This window comes from Sander lucioperca, chromosome 19 (genome assembly GCF_008315115.2).
Source record: "Sander lucioperca isolate FBNREF2018 chromosome 19, SLUC_FBN_1.2, whole genome shotgun sequence".
Classification (NCBI taxonomy): Eukaryota; Metazoa; Chordata; class Actinopteri; order Perciformes; family Percidae; genus Sander; species Sander lucioperca.
The window spans coordinates 4,125,195-4,143,152 of record NC_050191.1 but is presented as its reverse complement, the minus strand read 5'-3'; the positions used below and the strand labels follow the sequence as shown (position 1 = coordinate 4,143,152).

General features: G+C 41.3%; 1 protein-coding gene across 1 annotated transcript; it reads left to right on the top strand.

The window, feature by feature from the left end:
- The first annotated feature begins 2,921 nt into the window (after window positions 1-2,921).
- Window positions 2,922-8,368, top strand: batf3 (basic leucine zipper transcription factor, ATF-like 3). The gene is made up of 4 exons (XM_031307912.2): window positions 2,922-3,093; window positions 4,462-4,563; window positions 6,480-6,524; window positions 8,182-8,368. The coding sequence occupies exons 1-4, from the start codon at window positions 3,013-3,015 to the stop codon at window positions 8,308-8,310; spliced, it is 357 nt and encodes a 118-aa protein (XP_031163772.1). The 5' UTR covers window positions 2,922-3,012; the 3' UTR covers window positions 8,311-8,368.
- The last annotated feature ends 9,590 nt before the right edge of the window (window positions 8,369-17,958 follow it).

The following is a 17,958-nucleotide window of genomic DNA, read 5'->3' as shown; positions in this document are numbered from 1 at the left end:
TTGTCCCCAACTCAAAGATATTCAGTTTACTGTCACAGAGGAGAGAAGAAACTAGAACATATTCACCTTTAACAAGCTGGAATCAGAGAATGTTTACTGTTATTTCCTTTAAAAAATGATTTTTCTAATGAAACCATCACCTGAATTTGTGAATAAATAAAGTAATGAATTAATAGTAAACATGTATGCTAGGTCAGAGTTGGTCCCCAGTTCTGAAACTTTTATTCTTGTATTTCATACCTGTCTTATTCTATTTAAGCTATTTTTATATTCTCTTTTTTAACCCTCCTGTTGTCCTATGGTCTAATTTGACCCATTTTCTAAAAGTTTTTATATCAGAAATTTGGGTTTCTTTCAACCCCAAAAAAAAAAAAAAAAAAAGAGAGAATAAAAATTAATGTGGATGGTTCCCTATAACGCGCTTCACAAGTAAAATAAATGATCAGTCCAATGCTTTCATTGAATTTTGGTGTTTTATTTTTAATTTTAGATCATTTGAAGACATTTTTTTTTGTAAAAGAACGTTGAAAATGTGACAAATGTCGGAAAAAGCTTCAAAAACGTGGGAAAAAAACCCACAAACGTCAAAAGGTGCAGAAAAAAAAACGATAAAAACATCAGAAAAAGTGACAAAAAAACTTGGATAAAAGGGGCCAAAACGTCGGGAAAAGTGACAAAACCGTTGAAAAAAAAATGACGGGGGAAAAGTGACAAAAGTGTCGAAAAAAGACGACCAAAACGTTGGAGAAAAAAAAGTTTTAATTTTAAATTTTGACCCAGAAAAACAAAAAGTTGCACGGTCGACGGGAAGACAACATACTGATGTGTTTAACTGCTCTTAAATGTTTTATGTTAAAGGTGCCGTAGGTAGGATTGGGAAGATCCAGGACTTAGCCAAACAATTTGAACATCAACAACTTCTCAGTCCCTCCCCCCCTTTCTGCTAAAGCCCAAAACGGTCTCCTATAAGCCCCTCCCCCCACAAGGGAAAATTAATGTGTGTGCATGAGCAGTGATTGACATGCAGTTAGACACCCCCCCTGACCCTGATTGGTGCATCTGAACAGGGAGCGGTGGATTTTTCATGTAGTTCTACTGGAACATAGGGTCAGTTTCAGCAGATGTGACAGAAAGATACTTTTATAAGTTTTACCTACTTTAAGCACTTTGAATTGCCTTGTTGCTGAAATGTGCTGTACAAATAAAGCTGCCTTGCCAGCCGCCTGCAGCTACCCTCTACTCCTATGTAGGTCTATAGGATGGCTTAAATGCAAAATGTTAAATCTAAAATTTGCATTTAAAACAACTAAAGAGCTAATAGAACGGCCAAGCGTCAGGGAGAACTGAATTTGTCAGGGAAAAGAACCCTAAAGAAGTGCATTACAAGTTCCTAAAAATAAAAAATAAAACAATTCTGCTTGAATTAATCCAAAGCGCTCGTTTTACACAAACTTCCTGCAGTTACTGCGTTCATTATTTGGGTTAATTATACAGTTTATCAGTTCTTCTGTACTGCTATCGTTGTGCATCGAATATAATATGAAATATCTATAAATATATGTCACTTAGTCAGTTTACTTAATGATTATCTATATCTTACCTTCCTCTTTCTTTGTGTTGGCGTTCTAAACTCTGGTTGATTTGTGAGGACTATGGTTAACTGCTCCTCAGATCTCTGCAGGGTAAATCCAGACAGCTAGCTAGACTATCTGTCCAATCTGAGTTTTCTGTTGCACGACTAAAACAATCTTTGTACGTACACATGTTCCACCAAAACAAGTTCCTTCCTGAGGATATTTCGCAGCGGCACCGTGGCTTCGTCCGGCTCTTAGCGCCGCCCAAGACGATTGTGATTGGTTTAAAGAAATGCCAATAAACCAGAGCATGTTTTTCTCCCATCCCGAAATGCTGTGTGGACTAGTCAGACCTTCCTTTGCAGCGCTGTGGAGGAAGGTCTGGCAATGCGAGACTACTTAATGATAGAAAAAAGGTTGGGAACCACTGATCTAGAGAGTATTTACAGCAGCACAATGGTGTATGTGGTATTAAGTCAAAATAAACTCAGTTTCCCCAAGAAAAGTTGTTGAGCCCGGTGACAAGTGTCTTTTTTGACAAAGGCCCAGCTTGGCCCAGTCACAAACTAGAAAGGCAACATTAATGATTCAGAGAGACTTTTAGGCCCGGTGAGCCACCAGGCTTGCAATACACTGGGGTAAACCCTGAAACAACATAATCATGATGAAGGAGCAGGTAACCAGTGGTGTAGTCTGCGTCATATGCAGGTATACGCAGTATACCCACTAAGAAAGCTCCAGGATTTCCATATACTCACTTTAAAATGCCCAATGACACGCAACAACATACTTTCAATTATATGTTTGATATATTTTGACTTGTCATCTGTGTTCTTAGTTTTTTCGCATAGGCTAAATAAAAAGGTATTTCCACCGTAAATTGGTGCATTAAAGCGTATCCAAATGCAACAAAAATGAAGTTGCTGACGCTCAAAACTTCCCTAGGGGAGGAAACCCAGACCCCCCACTATGATATGCCCTCCCTTCCCCAAAGGCAGATTCTGGCCCATATATATAGGCCAATATATATATATATATATATATATATATATATATATATATATATATATATATATATATATATATATATATATATATATATATATACAGTACAATATACCCACTACAATACATTAGACTACACCACTGCAGGTAACGATGTGTTCTGTCAGTCCATATAATGCCCTGGTCAACTGTTGCTGCCTGTGTCATATGACTTATGTGAATTGCCCTCGCTGCTTCTTCTCAAACAGCAGCGGAATTGAAAAGTGAAAAGAAAGCTGAAGTGAAACTGCAGCCTGTTTTCTACCTAGGTTTATTTTAAACTTCTCCGGACTGGATGCCCAGTCCACAAATACAGTAACTCTTTATATTCGGACAGAGCCCGCATGCAGGATACCTTCCTGTTTTTTTCTTAGATTTTTAATGTGAATGTGTAATGTCTGTGATGTCAGACTGTGATTTTTCCTGCCAGTCTCCTCAGAAGAATAGCAAGAATGATCTCTGTGAACGATGTGAGGTAAGATCCCACTGATGCTGTTATAGTGTCTTTATTATCTCATCTTATCGTCATCATCATCATTCTGTCTCAACCTGCAGCCGATCCCAAAGAGAGGTCAAAGGTCAGGGTTGTGCTAACAGACAGAGGTTGATCTCTGTAGTCACCACAGTGCTCACTATCATAAGTTTGTTTTGTGTGTGAGAGCTAAATGATTGTCTGTGAAGGCTCAGATAGAATGTATTGCTGCCAAAACAATGACAATGGAAATGTGGTTGCAATGACGCATACAAAACTTCAACAATATATGCATGGGTTAACATTTTAAACTACAAAAATGAGACAGTTTATTAAAAAGATAGTTTAGAAAGACAGTACCGTTCACGTATACAGGCGGGCACCATCTTGGGAAAACAGTCACGACCAGTCGAACGACGAACGGCGTGCAACGTGAGCTGAACTGTCACTTGAAATCTCCCATGGTCCGTGGTTTCCCAATGGGTCGATAGGAATTACGTTTGTGAAATGTAATTACATGGAAATGCATGAATAATATCTGTTCATTAAAATATAAGCACGGCGTTCGTCGTTCGACTGGTCGTTTTCCCAAGATGGCGCCCGCCTGTATACATGAACGCTACTGTCTTTATAAACTATCTTTTTAATAAACTGTCTGTACACTTACAAAGTTCTCAATGCTTCGGTTTACATGTAGGGACCCTCATTATGCTACCGTTGACGTGTGGCGCTATTTTGAGCCTTGTTAGTGGTGTAGAAATAGATTTCTTTTTACTTTAGCCGCGCCCCGACGACTAGCATTATAAGCTAAATAGCGGTTTGCGCTAAAACCGGTCACATTCGATTAGCATGAAAACATATCCCAGAGAACGGTCAAACTTGGACACGTGTTATTAACCCCTAGGTTCATTTTGCGCCAGATTTGTCCTGTTTGACTCCCTGTGCTTGTGTTCATGTGTAGAGCCCCTGGTGATAATTGGATCAAAGTCTCATGTTGTGCCGAGCCTTCTTAGTGTTTTAAAAATAGCTATTTTGAGGCTAGCATAAAAGTGCCCCTAGCACTCCCATTCAAAAGGCCATTTGACCGAAAAATGAGAATACGGTAAATCTTAAAAGTGGCGATTCTGTCCTAAATATGCTTTTAAACAAAAGTTTGACTCGGGTACATTCACAAAAAGACCCTAGGTTGCATTTTGGCGCGAGTTACGCTTTAACAGGCGACCACATGTTATGGAGCATTACCTTGAAATGAAAGGACTGATTTCTCTGGGTTTGAGCATTTTTGGAGACATTTTGGATAATGTAAGCACACACCTCAACAACATATATAACATAGGTGTAGTTGTTTTTAGACATTTGAATGTTTTTCAGGGTTTGGAGGATGAAGGCAGGAGGCTGAAGAGAGAGAAGAACAGAGTCTCAGCCCAGAAGAGCCGGAAGAGGCAAATACAGAGAGCTGACCTTCTGCATGAGGTACTGTGTGTGTGTGTGTGTGTGTGTGTGTGTGTGTGTGTGTGTGTGTGTGTGTGTGTGTGTGTGTGTGCGTGTGTGTGCGTGTGTGTGCGTGTGTGCGTGCGTGCGTACTTCCACCTTTGTGAGGACCAATTATAGACTCAGAGAGTGAGGACATAGTTTTCTGTTCCTCACTAAGAGTTATGCACTTCTATGAATTTGTAGCTCTAACAAGAAACCAGATTTTGTTTAAAATGAGCAAATTACTGCAGAGGCAGAAATATATTGAATTTAAGTTCTAAGTATTGATTGAGCGGAGTCTCAATCACAATAGGAGATATCCCACATGGTATCGGGAATACTTTTTCAAACTAAGAACTTGTGCAGAGCCACTGAAGATATTGTACAATGGTTTTCACTGTAATCTCATTTTGATGTGTCAAATTTAGGGGCTCCCCTTTAAGGTTAGGATTAGAGTAGGAAAAAAGAATGTATCCCGAGCATGGGCGATTTTAGACCCTTTTTAGGGGGGGTTAACACTTTTGCAAGGCACTGTATCCATGTCACATTCCGTGTCTGATCCTAGAATCGCCCCTGATCCCTGATGAGTATATCTGCACTCCATGTAAAATAATCAAAACCTCTAAGTGATGAAATGCCCTCTTATACGTCCTATGACATGCTGCTTTTTGGATGCTTTTATATAGGCCTTAGTGGTCCCCTAATACTGTATCTGAAGTCTCTTTTATATAGGCCTTAGTGGTCCCCTAATACTGTATCTGAAGTCTCTTTTATATAGACCTTAGTGATCCCCTAATACTGTATCTGAAGTCTCTTTTATATAGGCCTTAGTGGTCCCCTAATACTGTATCTGAAGTCTCTTTCCTGAAATTCAGCCTTGGTGCAGAATTACAGCCACTAGAGCCAGTCCCACAATGAGCTTTCCTTTGGACGTGCCATTTCTGTGTCTGTAGCTTTAAATGCTATTGAGGAGGAGAGAGGGGGGGCAAGGTGGAGGGTGGGGGTGTGGCCTTGACCAACTGCCATGCTTCGCTTGTTTTCAAGCCATGATGTCTCTTTCTCGTGGGTGGGCCAAATTCTCTGGATGGGCAAAGCAGAGAAAGGGGAGGTAACCTTTCTCCTTATGACGTCATAAAGGGAAGATTCCAGATCGGCCCATCTGAGCTTTCATTTTCTCAAAGGCAGAGCAGATACCCAGGGCTCGGTTTACACCTATCACCATTTCTAGCCACTGGGGGACCATAGGCTAATCTGACTCCACCAGATGGATTGCTTCGCATTTGCTCGGCATATCCATCTGGGAACTTTCCGTTGGAGAACTTTTGGGAAGGGGCGAAAATACTGGTTAGCTGATTGGATAAACAATCTGTCTATCACCACCTGTTGGTGATAGACGGGCCAAATCTACCAATCAGATCGACGATATATCAAACTCTTTTGCCGAAACCAGTCGGGAGAATAGCAAAAACATCTTTTCCTCCGAGAAAAGCCTCCAGTGCCGTTTTTTGCTCTTCTTTCAATGAAGGAATACTTTCTAATTCGGATAAAACTTGCGTGATAGCTACGCTCATCTCATCCGTGGAAGCCGCCATGTTGTTTAGACTGAACAGTCGCTTCTCGTTGCGTCACACCTAAACCCGCCTCAAAACCAACGCTGATTGGTCGGTCGTTTGGCGAACGGCTCCAAATTTTCTCTGTCTCAAGATGCCAGACTGATCTGCGAGTGGAAAACTGGAGCTTGCGAGATCAGGACGGTTTCACGAGGCTAACCATACTCATATTAATGTTAAAAAACCTCATAAAGTGAAATTTTCATGCCATGGGACCTTTAAACTCTTCATTCTTCCATTCAACATTCCTGCCTCTCCCTGTTCTCTTCTTCTATGCTCCCTTTTCTTTTCCTCTTCCTCCTCCAGGCCTGCGAGCAGTTGGAGCAGAGGAACCGGAAGCTGAAGAAAGAGGTATCTACAACATGTATTCATCTTGGATATTCATTTTTTCATTTCCTGTTTATTTGAATAGGGACACATGCTACGAGATAGACACGTGTGCAACAAATCTCCGATGTACAGCATCACAGCATTTATAGCTATTGCTAGTTTCCAATGCCCGTCCCTAGATATCATTTGTCCCTGCTGGGATTGTAGATGGATTATGAGACAATGGGCCCCTGCTTATTTTGCGGCCCTTTGTATAAGTTTTGCATTGATTTTTAGTCATTTCCAGTCATACTACAGTCATACATACAGTCATTTTTTTGCATCTTTTTGTGGTGTTTTTGCATGTAGTTTTAGTCATTTTGTAGCCTGGCTCTGCCCTCCTACGTACTTCCACTCAATTTTCTTTTCCCTTCAGTACTACGTCTGGGTTCGCGGTATAGTCTTGGGTTTTCTCCAGCCAAATTTTTGGCGGTCCAATCAGCGAACAGAGGGAGTGGCTGAGAACGATGACGTTGCGCTAGTTTGAGTTGTAGTTCCGTAATGGCGGCGGAGAAAGACGCGAGTGAAGCCATTCGGTCTGTTGTGGCAACGCTGCTGAATATCCAGAAGTTAAAGCCTGAGCAAGAACAATCTTTGCTGAGTTTTGTTGGCAGCCATGATGTTGTGGCCCTCCTCCCCACGGGGTTCGGGAACAGTTTGATTTTCCAGCTCGCTCCGTTAGTGGTGAAGGAGTTGGCTAAGGCTAACGCTAGCGATGCTAATGCTAAATATAAGCCGATCGTTGTCGGTCTCCCCTCTTGTTGCACATGCGCATGACATACGTCACGACCAAACGTTAGCGATTGGTTATGGCAGATCCAGAGTGGCTCTGGGCAGATCCAATAGTTTTAAACTTCAACAGAGTACCCGCCTTCAAGGAAGTTAACACTTTCAATGGAGAGTGGCCAGACTCTCTGTACAAATGAAATGTACCAGAGTCTGGTAGGACCAGGCTAGTCATTTTGCATCTCTTTGTAGTAACTTTGGGTGTGCTCATTTGCTGTCTCCTTAGTCCTTCAGCATCTAATTTTGTAGTTTTGCGTGTCGTGGTGATTGTTTTTCAACTATTATTAGTCTTATTGCATCTTCTTATGGTGGTTTTGCATCTATTTTTATGCATTTTGCATCATTCTGGGTGGTTTTGCATCAGTTTCCCATCGTTTTGCATCTCTTTGTGGTAACTTTGGGTCTCTGTGGTCATTTTCTCTCTCATTGTAGTCGTTTTGCATTTATTTTTAGTCGTTATGTGTATTTAGCCATCTTGGGTCTCTTTGTAGTCATTTCGGTCGTTTATAGTCGTTTTGTGTCAGTTTGTGGTCATTTAACGCCTCTTTGTGTGTGTGTTTTTTAGCAACATGTGAGTCAGGACCCCTGGCACTCCGGGCCCCTGCGCCTGTGCCCGGTAGGCCCGTTCAGTAATCCGTTAGATCATGTCGCCATGTTCTGGTTCAGTGTTCTTCTGCCCTCACCATATAGTGTGCATTTCATTTTTACACAACAAATCTTTACTTCATCTGTGAACCATTATGTAGTTTGCAAAAGAGTGCATTAAAACAACTTTTAAAAACAAACTGAACAGGCGAGAGACCAAATGAATTCTAGGAATAAAGTAAATCTCTGCTTGTTGATTTGTCTGCAGGTGGACTCTCTGCATGAGGAGCAGCGCCTGCTGTCTGAGACTCTCAGGGCCCATGAGCCCTTCTGTCCCATCATGCACTGCTCCTTTGCCTGCTCCACGTCGTCCGCCACGGCAGCACGCTGTGTCTGAGGCTACAAGTAATGTTTCTGTCTGCAGTGAAGCAGAGATCTTCAACAGGGGGCCCGGGACCCCTAGGGGGTCTTCAGAGTTACTGCCCGGGGGGCCACCAAATGATTGCTCATTTTTTGAAAGTTATGTCTTAACATGAATCATATTATTAAATTTAAATTGAAATCAGCCTATTGTAAAAAAAAAACCATTAATTGGCTTACTGACCTATAGGTAAGGTAGTCTCTAAGGTAGCCATCCACAGATACAGTTCATCGTGAGGATTCACTGAGCCACACGTAGGTGTAACTTATAAAATCATGCCAACAATTATTATTTTAATAGCTTAGTATTCTATGAACTAAAAAGGTATGTAAAGGCTTTAGGCCGCCCTACACTTTATTGTATGCCCAGTTTAATATGCAACTTAATTTCATACAATATATGTAGTAGGGGGTCCCTGCTCTGTCTCTCTATCAGTTAAGGAGTCCTTGTCTTAAAAAACATTGAAGACCCCTGGTCTGAAGCAACCAGTTATGTTTCAGCCCTCAGTGATGAGCAGTATAACTTTCTGTCTAAAGATCAGCCCCAGCATACATCCAGGACATGGTCAAACCTTACACCCCAGCCCGCCCACTCCGCTCTGCATCGGCCAACCTCCTTGCTGCCCCCTCACAGCGAGGGACACCCAATCACTCAATGAAATCCCAACTGTTTGCTGTCCTGGCTCCTAATTGGTGAAAATGAGCTGAAGTGAGAGAAAAAAAAGCCTACACATCTTCAGCCGCAGGTTAAAAAACACAACTCTTCCGACTGATCCTTGGATTAAAAAAATAAATAAAAATAAAAATTACAGCTGCACTTTCAAATGGCTCTTTGTAGTTTGGCTTATTTGAAGCTAATGTACTTGCACTTTCTTGTTGTCGGGAAATTGTACCTTCAAGGTTGGAAGCACTGTTGTCCTCCGGTCAAATTTGGCCGGTTTTTAAAGTTTCTATATCAAAAAATATAGGTTTCTTTCAACCAAATTGCCCCCAAAATAGCATGGATGGTTCCATACAATGTTCTTCACAAGTAAAATTAAAGATCAGTTTCAGTTTCTTTCATTACATTTTAGGATTTATATTCAATATTATAGCATATTTCTGCTTTTTAAACTCAAAAATGAGGTATGATTTCATAAAAATGAGGTTTATTAACCATGAATTCCAACAATCAGTGTGTAACTAGTGTTTATAATTTGGTGTTAGTGGTGTATATACTGCTGGTAAAAAAAGCGCTGAAAACTGCAAAGTGACAAAAAGTGACAATCAGGCAAACAAAGCGACAAAAAAAGGAACAGAAATATCAAAAAAGTGACAAAATGACAAAAAACATAGGAAAAACAACAACGTCTAAAAAAGTGCCAGAAGCCTAGAAAAAAATGCAAAGAAATGTTGAAACATTTCTTTTTTTAACTGGGAGGACAACACAAGGGTTAATTGTAAGATTATGTAAAACAAAATGCATCAGTAAACCAACAGAGGGCGCTGTTCACCATGCTCAGAGATTAAGGGGGTGGGGGGGGTGTATACTCTCAATGAAGAGTGTCCTCTGCTGGCTAAAGCTTTTATTCTGTAGCTCATGTCAGTACATGTAATTCCAGTCCTACTGTACAGTTCCCTCTCATTACTGACACATATGGTTCCCCTTTCACCACGCAGGTGAAAAAAAATAATAAAATGTGAGTCTTGGTTTACAGTGTAAATGATTCCATTAGCTTGTATTATAGTTTTCATTGCCTATGTGAGTGCAGGACTTTGATTCACAACTGTAACAAACTGAACCAAATACTTATTTCCACTAACCGTTGCAAAACATAACAAGTAAAAATAAAAAAAATAAAAGGAAAGCCAGACAATTTGTGTTCAATCAGACCCAATTAAAATTAGAAACAAAACACAAACGTTTATATTATTATCAATATTATTAATTATGTAGGTCTACTACTACGAAAAAACAGATCCAGGATGTTCCTTATTTTTTATTTAATCCACCTTATTTTAACATTCAACAACTCTGTTAACAAACATGGCATGGCCGGCATTTAACCAATAGCGTCTCTGCAACAAAGTGATGTCATGCCACACGCGTTGCTGTTTCTGTGTGGAGTCAAAAGGGTCTAACTCTGTGCCACCGCATAACTATAGATGTGTTAAAAAATAATGAGAATATATATACATATATATCCGAGTCCTGATCGGGAGGTAACGTCCGATTCCGATCGAGTCTGAAACCACGTGATCGGGCCCGATTTCCGATCACGTGATTGGATCTGGACATCCCTAGTTTTAACCAACAATCATGCCACTTCCTAACACTGCAATCTTCATAAAAGGTCTATAAATTGCGAGTGTTAAGTCAAGTCGAGTCAATTTATTTATAGAGCACATTTAAAACCGACCTAGGCTGAACAAAGTGCTGTACAAAGTTATATTATGTTATAAAAACAAAGGAAGACAAAAATATAGACACAATGAACATCAGAATCAGTTTTATTGGCCAAGTATACTTACATACACAAGGAATTTGACTTTGGTAGGTGTTAACTCTCTATACATAGACAAATAGTAATATAGACACATACTGTACAATAGAGACAACAATATACATATAGGCACATATCAACATAATATACAAAAATACAAATATACAAATAAGACATAATATCAAGACAAGTGCACATGGAGTGGGATGTAAGGTGCAAAAAGTAAGTGCAAAGTAGTGTGCAAGATGCATATTGGAATGATAAGTATATAATGTGTAGAGAAGTGGGTGAGTGGCCAAAATGGGGATGACCCCACTTATCAAGTGTTCAGTAGAGTGATGGCAGCGGGAAAGAAGCTGTTCTTATGTCTGGTTGTTTTTGTGAGCAGGGATCTGTAGCGTCTGCTAGAGGGGAGGAGGTTGAAGAGAGTGTGTGCAGGATGTGTGCGATCTTTGGTGATGTTCTCATGCAAACAACACACTTCTTTACAAATGTCCCTAAAATAAATCATACGCCAAAGAATAAAAATGTGGTTTAAGACGAGACTTAAAGATCTCGGCAGTGGAGGAGGACCTAATTCAATTCAATTCAATTCAATTTTATTTATAGTATCTCGAGACACTTTACAGATAGAGTAGGTCTAGACCACACTCTATAATTTACCAAGTCCCAACAATTCTAGTAATTCCCCCCAAGAGCAAGCATTTAGTGCGACAGTGGCGAGGAAAAACTCCTTTTTAGGGAGAAATCTGTGACAGACCCAGGCTCTTGGTAGTTGGTGTCTGACGGTGCCGGTTGGGGGTGTGATGAACAGTGGCAATAATAGTCACAATAAAGATAATGGAACAGTGACTACAAATGGTAGTCGTAGTCGTTCATGTCATAGCAGGGCACTGCAGGGCGTTACAGGATGTAGCGTGGCACAGCAGAGCATAGCTGGACGTAGCCGGACACAGCATGGTTCAGTAGGACACTGCAGGGCACCGCAGAGCGTAGCAGGGGGTAGCAGGGAGTGCAGCAGGACCACGGCGACAGCTGCAACCAAGATCTTGGTGCCATCCTAATCCAAGGAAATATGCTGGGCGAAAAAAAACATAAGGACTCTCCTTATGTTTTAATAATTAACTCCCCAGAGCTAATATGAATGGGAAGTTTGTTCCAGAGTCTCAGGGCCACAACGGAGAAGGCACGATCACCCTTTGTTTTCATCCGAGACTGTGGAATAGCTAAAAGGAACTGATTTAACATTTATATGTTATATAAATGTTACAAATAATGTATTCATGCTTGATAAATGTCACAACTTTGAATTGCAGGCTTGGACCCAAAAGTGCAGAGTGTAGAGACGTGGAGGCAGTAAGAAGATTATTAAGATTCATTCATTGAAAACGGCTTACAAACAAAAAGTGTCCAGAGTCATGCAAGGCAATCTGGGATCATGTAATTGAAGATCTGGCACAAAATCCAAAGCGCAGGGGATTAACACTTTGAAAAGCATAAGCACTAGGAAGAACACAACACTGGGAGAGACGCAGGGAATGACGCAGGAAAAGACATAGATCGAACAACAGACAAAGAAAGCACAGAGACTAAATACACAAGGTGACGAGGGTAGCAAGGAGGGACAGGTGACATATGGAACACATCAGGGCGGGTCAGACAATCACAGAGGCGGGAAAACACACAAACAAGACATGACACTACAAAGTAAAACATGAAAACTGAAGCATGAAAACATAAGGCCTTAGTCTCGCATTGCCAGAACCCCCTCCACAGTGCTGCGGAGGGGGGTCTGAGTATAGTTCACGCAGCATTCCGGGATGGGAGAAAAACGTGCTCTGGTTTATCGGCATTTCTTTAAACCAATCACAATCGTCTTGGGCGGTGCTTATCGGCGGACGGAGCAACCGTCCCACTGAGAGAATTCTTTGCCGACAGAACGGATGACAGCCTAGGAGATGGACGGTCGGGTTAGCCATCTCCTGGGGTTCGCTGTTTGTCCGGCGGAGGGTGCAGAATTAAGAGCGACAACGGTATAGCAGGTAGTATGAAAGCCCGAAATTCCTCATAGGGAGGGTGGTTGACGTGGTGGATGGGTCAAAAAACACAGGACCTTCACCCGGGAGACCGGGGTTCGTGTCCCGCATGTCATGTTTCCTAAACCCAACTGTCCTGTTGTTCTTTTACTAAACCCAACTGTCCCGTTCCCAACTCTCCCGTTCTTCTTTTTTTAAATCCAACCGTCCCGTTCTTCTTTTTTTTAATCCAACCGTCCCGTTGTTCTTTTCCTAAACCCAACTGTCCCGTTCGTCCCGTTGTTCTTTTCCTAAACCCAACTGTCCCTTTCTTCTTTTCCTAAACCTAACTGTCCCGTTCTTCTTTTCCTAAACCCAACTGTCCCTTTGTTCTTTTCCTAAACCCAACTGTCCCGTTCGCCCCGTTCTTCTTTTCCTAAACTCAACTGTCCCTTTCTTGTCCCATTTTTCTTTTATTAAACCCAACTGTTCCTTCCTTCACAGCCATTTTAACATCAGACATTTTAATTTCTCCCTATTCCTCTCTGCTTCTTGCTATTCCAATGCTGCCTCCACTGCCCCAGCCTCCACCTTCCCGGTTTTGGGTGTCATCATAACTATGTCTAAAATAGTTTTGATGTCTTGGGCCTACTCTTGTGTACAGGGGGGTCTCGGCAGCGTTCTCCCTATGTCATCTTAGCATGCAGCTTGGCTGATCCAGGGAGCGTCATCAGAACAGAGCCTTCATCGCCAACTATAACTGTATTTCCATTTGTTGCAATAAATGGTTGAATCTATGACGAGAGTGTTCCTGACTGAATAGCAATAATTGTTCTCATAAGGGCCATTAAACATGATCCAATTGCAATACTGTTTGAACTTGTTTTTAATCATTTAAAAAGTGTATAAAACATAGAAAAACAGAAATATGACACATACAGAAGCCAAATTAGACTACATTTTTTGATACTTGAGATATATATATATATATATATATATATATATATATATATATATATATATATATTTTTTTTTTTTTTTTTTGGTTTGGTTTCAAAAACCACAAGAAGTTGTCGAGATGTTACCAGAAAACAAAGTGACGAATAAAGTCAGCATTCTGGTAACTGATGTATGGAAACTACAACAACAAAAAAACGTAAGTGTGTCATACGTTTCCTGTGACTGTGGACCAACATCATGAATAGTGTTCTTCTGGGATGTTACCTCATTTACTGAAGCTTTAGAGGTAATTAGGAAGTCATGGACGTGTAAACTCTGTGTCACCTGCATCAGCACCGAGAGCTGTGGTTTGGTTACGTTGGAGGGCGCTCGCTGAAGGGAATAGTTCCCTAAATTTGACCACAATCACATCAAACTTCAGTCTGCTCGGGGATTTCTTTTTCATTTTTTCCTTCCTCTTTCACGCCAAGTGAAAACTTAATCTCGATGTAGAAGACGCTGACGCAAACCAACTGTGGAACTGGATCATTTCACTGCACTGACGATTATTCTTCGAAAGCCTTTTAATAAATTCTAGGAAGAAATGAAAAACAATAAAAAAAATAGTGGAGAACAACGCTTTCTTTGACGCTTCAGTGTAGAACGGACAGCTGGTCTTTGGATGGAGACACAACAGGCTGCTGCAGGGAAAGCCTTTGTAACTACAAAAAGAGCATTCATAAATCATCATAATAGTAAATAAGAATAGGACATATATTGCTGTTAGATGTGATGCAGAAAATTGGCTGGATATTTATGTCAGAACTAGTGGAATAACTTTAACCCTCTGAGGTCTAAGGGCATTTTATAACTGATCCCCATGTGTAGCATATCAAAATGTTCAGAACAAGCTCAGCTTTCTGTATAGTGGCGCCCAAATTTGTCCTAGAGCAATTAGTAAAGAGATCATTAGGCCCTAAAGCTGAAAAGTTGAAGTTCGCTTTTTGGAATTCCTCAAATTTCAAAATGTTTGCCAGGAATGAGTTTATAAAAAGTGTTAGGTTCACAACAGTAGTGTGATATATGAATACATTGGTAAATAAATGTATAATATATGTTGTAAAAAATGGTGTAACGTCGCTTTTTGAGCAGGAGTGAGGGAACAGCAAAACTCATTTTCAATTCAACTCAATTAAAAAAATTCATTAAACATAAATCAGATATGCTAATTGTGCTGGGTTGGTGAAAATAGTCCAAACTGCTCTGCTTTGTCTGTGTCAGAAGTTAATTTCAATCAGGAGAGACTTCATTGCAGATATGCAAAGGTGTATTGTACATATGCGTAATGAAATGTACAGAGTCTTTGGAGATTAGACTCTATCGTTGTAAAATATTTTTTTAAAGGGGTAGAGAAACAGGACATATCCCCCCGATGGAGTCTAGACACTGGTGGTGATGGTGAAGGAGCCCTAAGACCGGACCGAAGGAGTCGACGGGAGCGGTCTGCCGGAGGAGGACCCCGGGTGCCGTGGGTGATGACGACTGGAGGTGGAAGGGGAGGAGGAGGAGGAGGGTTGCACGCTTTGCCTGAAATGACAGTTGACGCAGCAGGGAGAAGAACAGACTCAAAGCAGGGATGTAATGCTGTGATTGGCTCGTGAAATTCACGTCCGATTCTGAATGGTTTAACTGAAAAGTGAATGCCTCTAAACAGCTGATTGAAGTTATTTGAAGTCTTCCTGAAAGAATTCACTCTGAGCTCCATTAGTGAAAATGTTTCACCATGTTGAGCCCGCTGAACATTACATAGAGAGTCATAGAGCTGATCATCTGTTTTTATGAAGGATAAATGTGTGGCCAGAGGCGGGGCTAGAAGGGGGGCAAGGGATGGCACCGCCCCCCCGCCAAGAATATGATCCCCCCCCCCTTGGTGCCCCCGCCCAATCCATTGGGCTAGAGTGCTGTCAATCTGACAATTGTGGATCAGAGTACTGTCACTTGCCTGCCTTTTCTGCCAATTTTCCGAGCCCTTGTCACATGACCAATTAATGTTTCCATGACGACCATCCAAAATTCTGATACCATGGAACCAGCACTGGAATGTTTTTTTGTTTGTTTTTTTTAAGTGGCAGACTGAGCCTATAGAAATGTGTATTGTGTATTGTATTCGAACATACAATTTGTTTAAAATGAAAACAAGTGAGATTAATAATGACTGTGATGTTGTATTTAGCAGAATTACATTGGGTTGTCCCACGTAAAAAGCGACAGACATATTCTCTTCTTCCATTTCATCTCCTGTTGAACAAAAGTTACTGTAATGTTAGCTCGTCGACACATGAATGGTACAGGAAGATTGATTCAATGTAGTGAGTGATACAGAGTGCACTGTAAAAAAAACAAAATCGAAATCTAATTTTTATTTGGGGGGGGGGGGGGGGGCTGAGGAACATTATAGGGTAGCTTCAGCCCCCTAACGACGTCCATGCACACGGTGTACCTGGTTTGGTTTGACTTTAATGCGTGTCGTTCCCCTCTTACCTCTATTTTCCACCGGATGAGCCAGCGCCGCGTTGCCTCCCCCGCGAGCAATCGCGGCCATTCAAGTCAATGCTTGATAATCCACCAGCCGCGCCACGGCCCAGAGGCGTACGTGAGGCGGCTCACGGCTCAACTAAAGCAACGTGCCAGGTCTATTTCATGCGAGCCGCGGGCCGTTCACACAGCCGGGCAGGAAGGTAAACAGTGAGAGCATCCAGTCAATTTACCGAAACACACCCCTCAATATCGTTTATGTTTCCTCTACAACACCACGGACGGCGAGAGATTCATCTTGGAGGTGGAAAAAATGGTAGCCTGGATGCCAGCCGAACTTAGCCCCGCCCACAACATTTGAGGTCGGGAAGTTCGGTCTGGACTTGATCCGTTGTGGAGCAACTATGCTCCAACCAGCTGTTTGGACCAATCAAGTTGTCAGGACGGGCTTTATACGATGATGGACAGATGATCAACAGTAACGTCATCAACCACGTCACCGAAGAGCGCTTGGGTTGAATTCGTTTACAACGCTGGAGAATTGAGATGTGTAGATTCCACCATCGCGTCTGTTATAGAAGATATCGACAGCGCATTCATTTTAAAAGATGAACAGAGAACCGCGATCAAGGCATTTGTCGATTGGAAATATGTTTTTGCTGTCCTTCCTACGGGATTCTGCAAAAGTTTAATTTATCAGCTGGCCCTGATGGTCGCTAAGAAGATGGGGTGCAATGAAAACCGTTGCTCTGATTGGTTGTAGGTCTATCCAATTGAGTGCAGAGGCATTTTCTTTCCTGGTTCGGTTGAAACTAGGGATGGGCGATACCACACTTTTAGGATTCGATACGATACCGATACTTTTTCTTGCATTTTCATCGATATCGATACCGATACCGTTAATTTCTTATTGGCAATTTTTGTCAGTAAAAATATTATTACATTATTACATAAGACAAATCACAAGACAAATACAGACCATTTATACAAAATGTATTATGGTCTATACATAATAAAATTAAAATTAAAATAAATAACATGAATATGAATGAAATAAATTAAATATGAACAAAAACATACACATTTTCAGGCCCTTGGCTGTGTCGCTGTCGGCTGTGTCGCACGTTGACGCTCATTCGCTCGTCTCCTGTCACGTGACATGGGCCAGCTCAATACGCCGCCAGGTACAGGGGTGTCCCGGCACATAGTAATTTAAGTAAGTAATCTAAAACAGCTGAAAGTGATGCATACACCCCCAATTATTATTTTTTAGTTTATATTGATATTTTTTTAAGGAAATCAATGCCAAATGAGTAGCGTGAGTATATCAATCTATCGATACCACAGGATCGATACGCCCATCCCTAGTTGAAACACACCCCATAATCACAGCCCAGTGGAGCAGTATCAGACTCATGTTCTGACTAGAATCTGAGTATGACCACGTCAGGCTACAAAAACATAATAAGACATCACGGATCTTTTTTATCAGGACAACACCAGAAAAGAGAAGGCATGGAGTTTAACTGCTGGAGTGCTTGGAGTGGAAGGTAGATACTAGCTCAGTAAACACCTGATTGTTCTGTAAAGTACTTGTAGAGACAATATAATCTGCGAGTTGGGCAGACACTCCGCTTCTGAGAGACGCTCCCG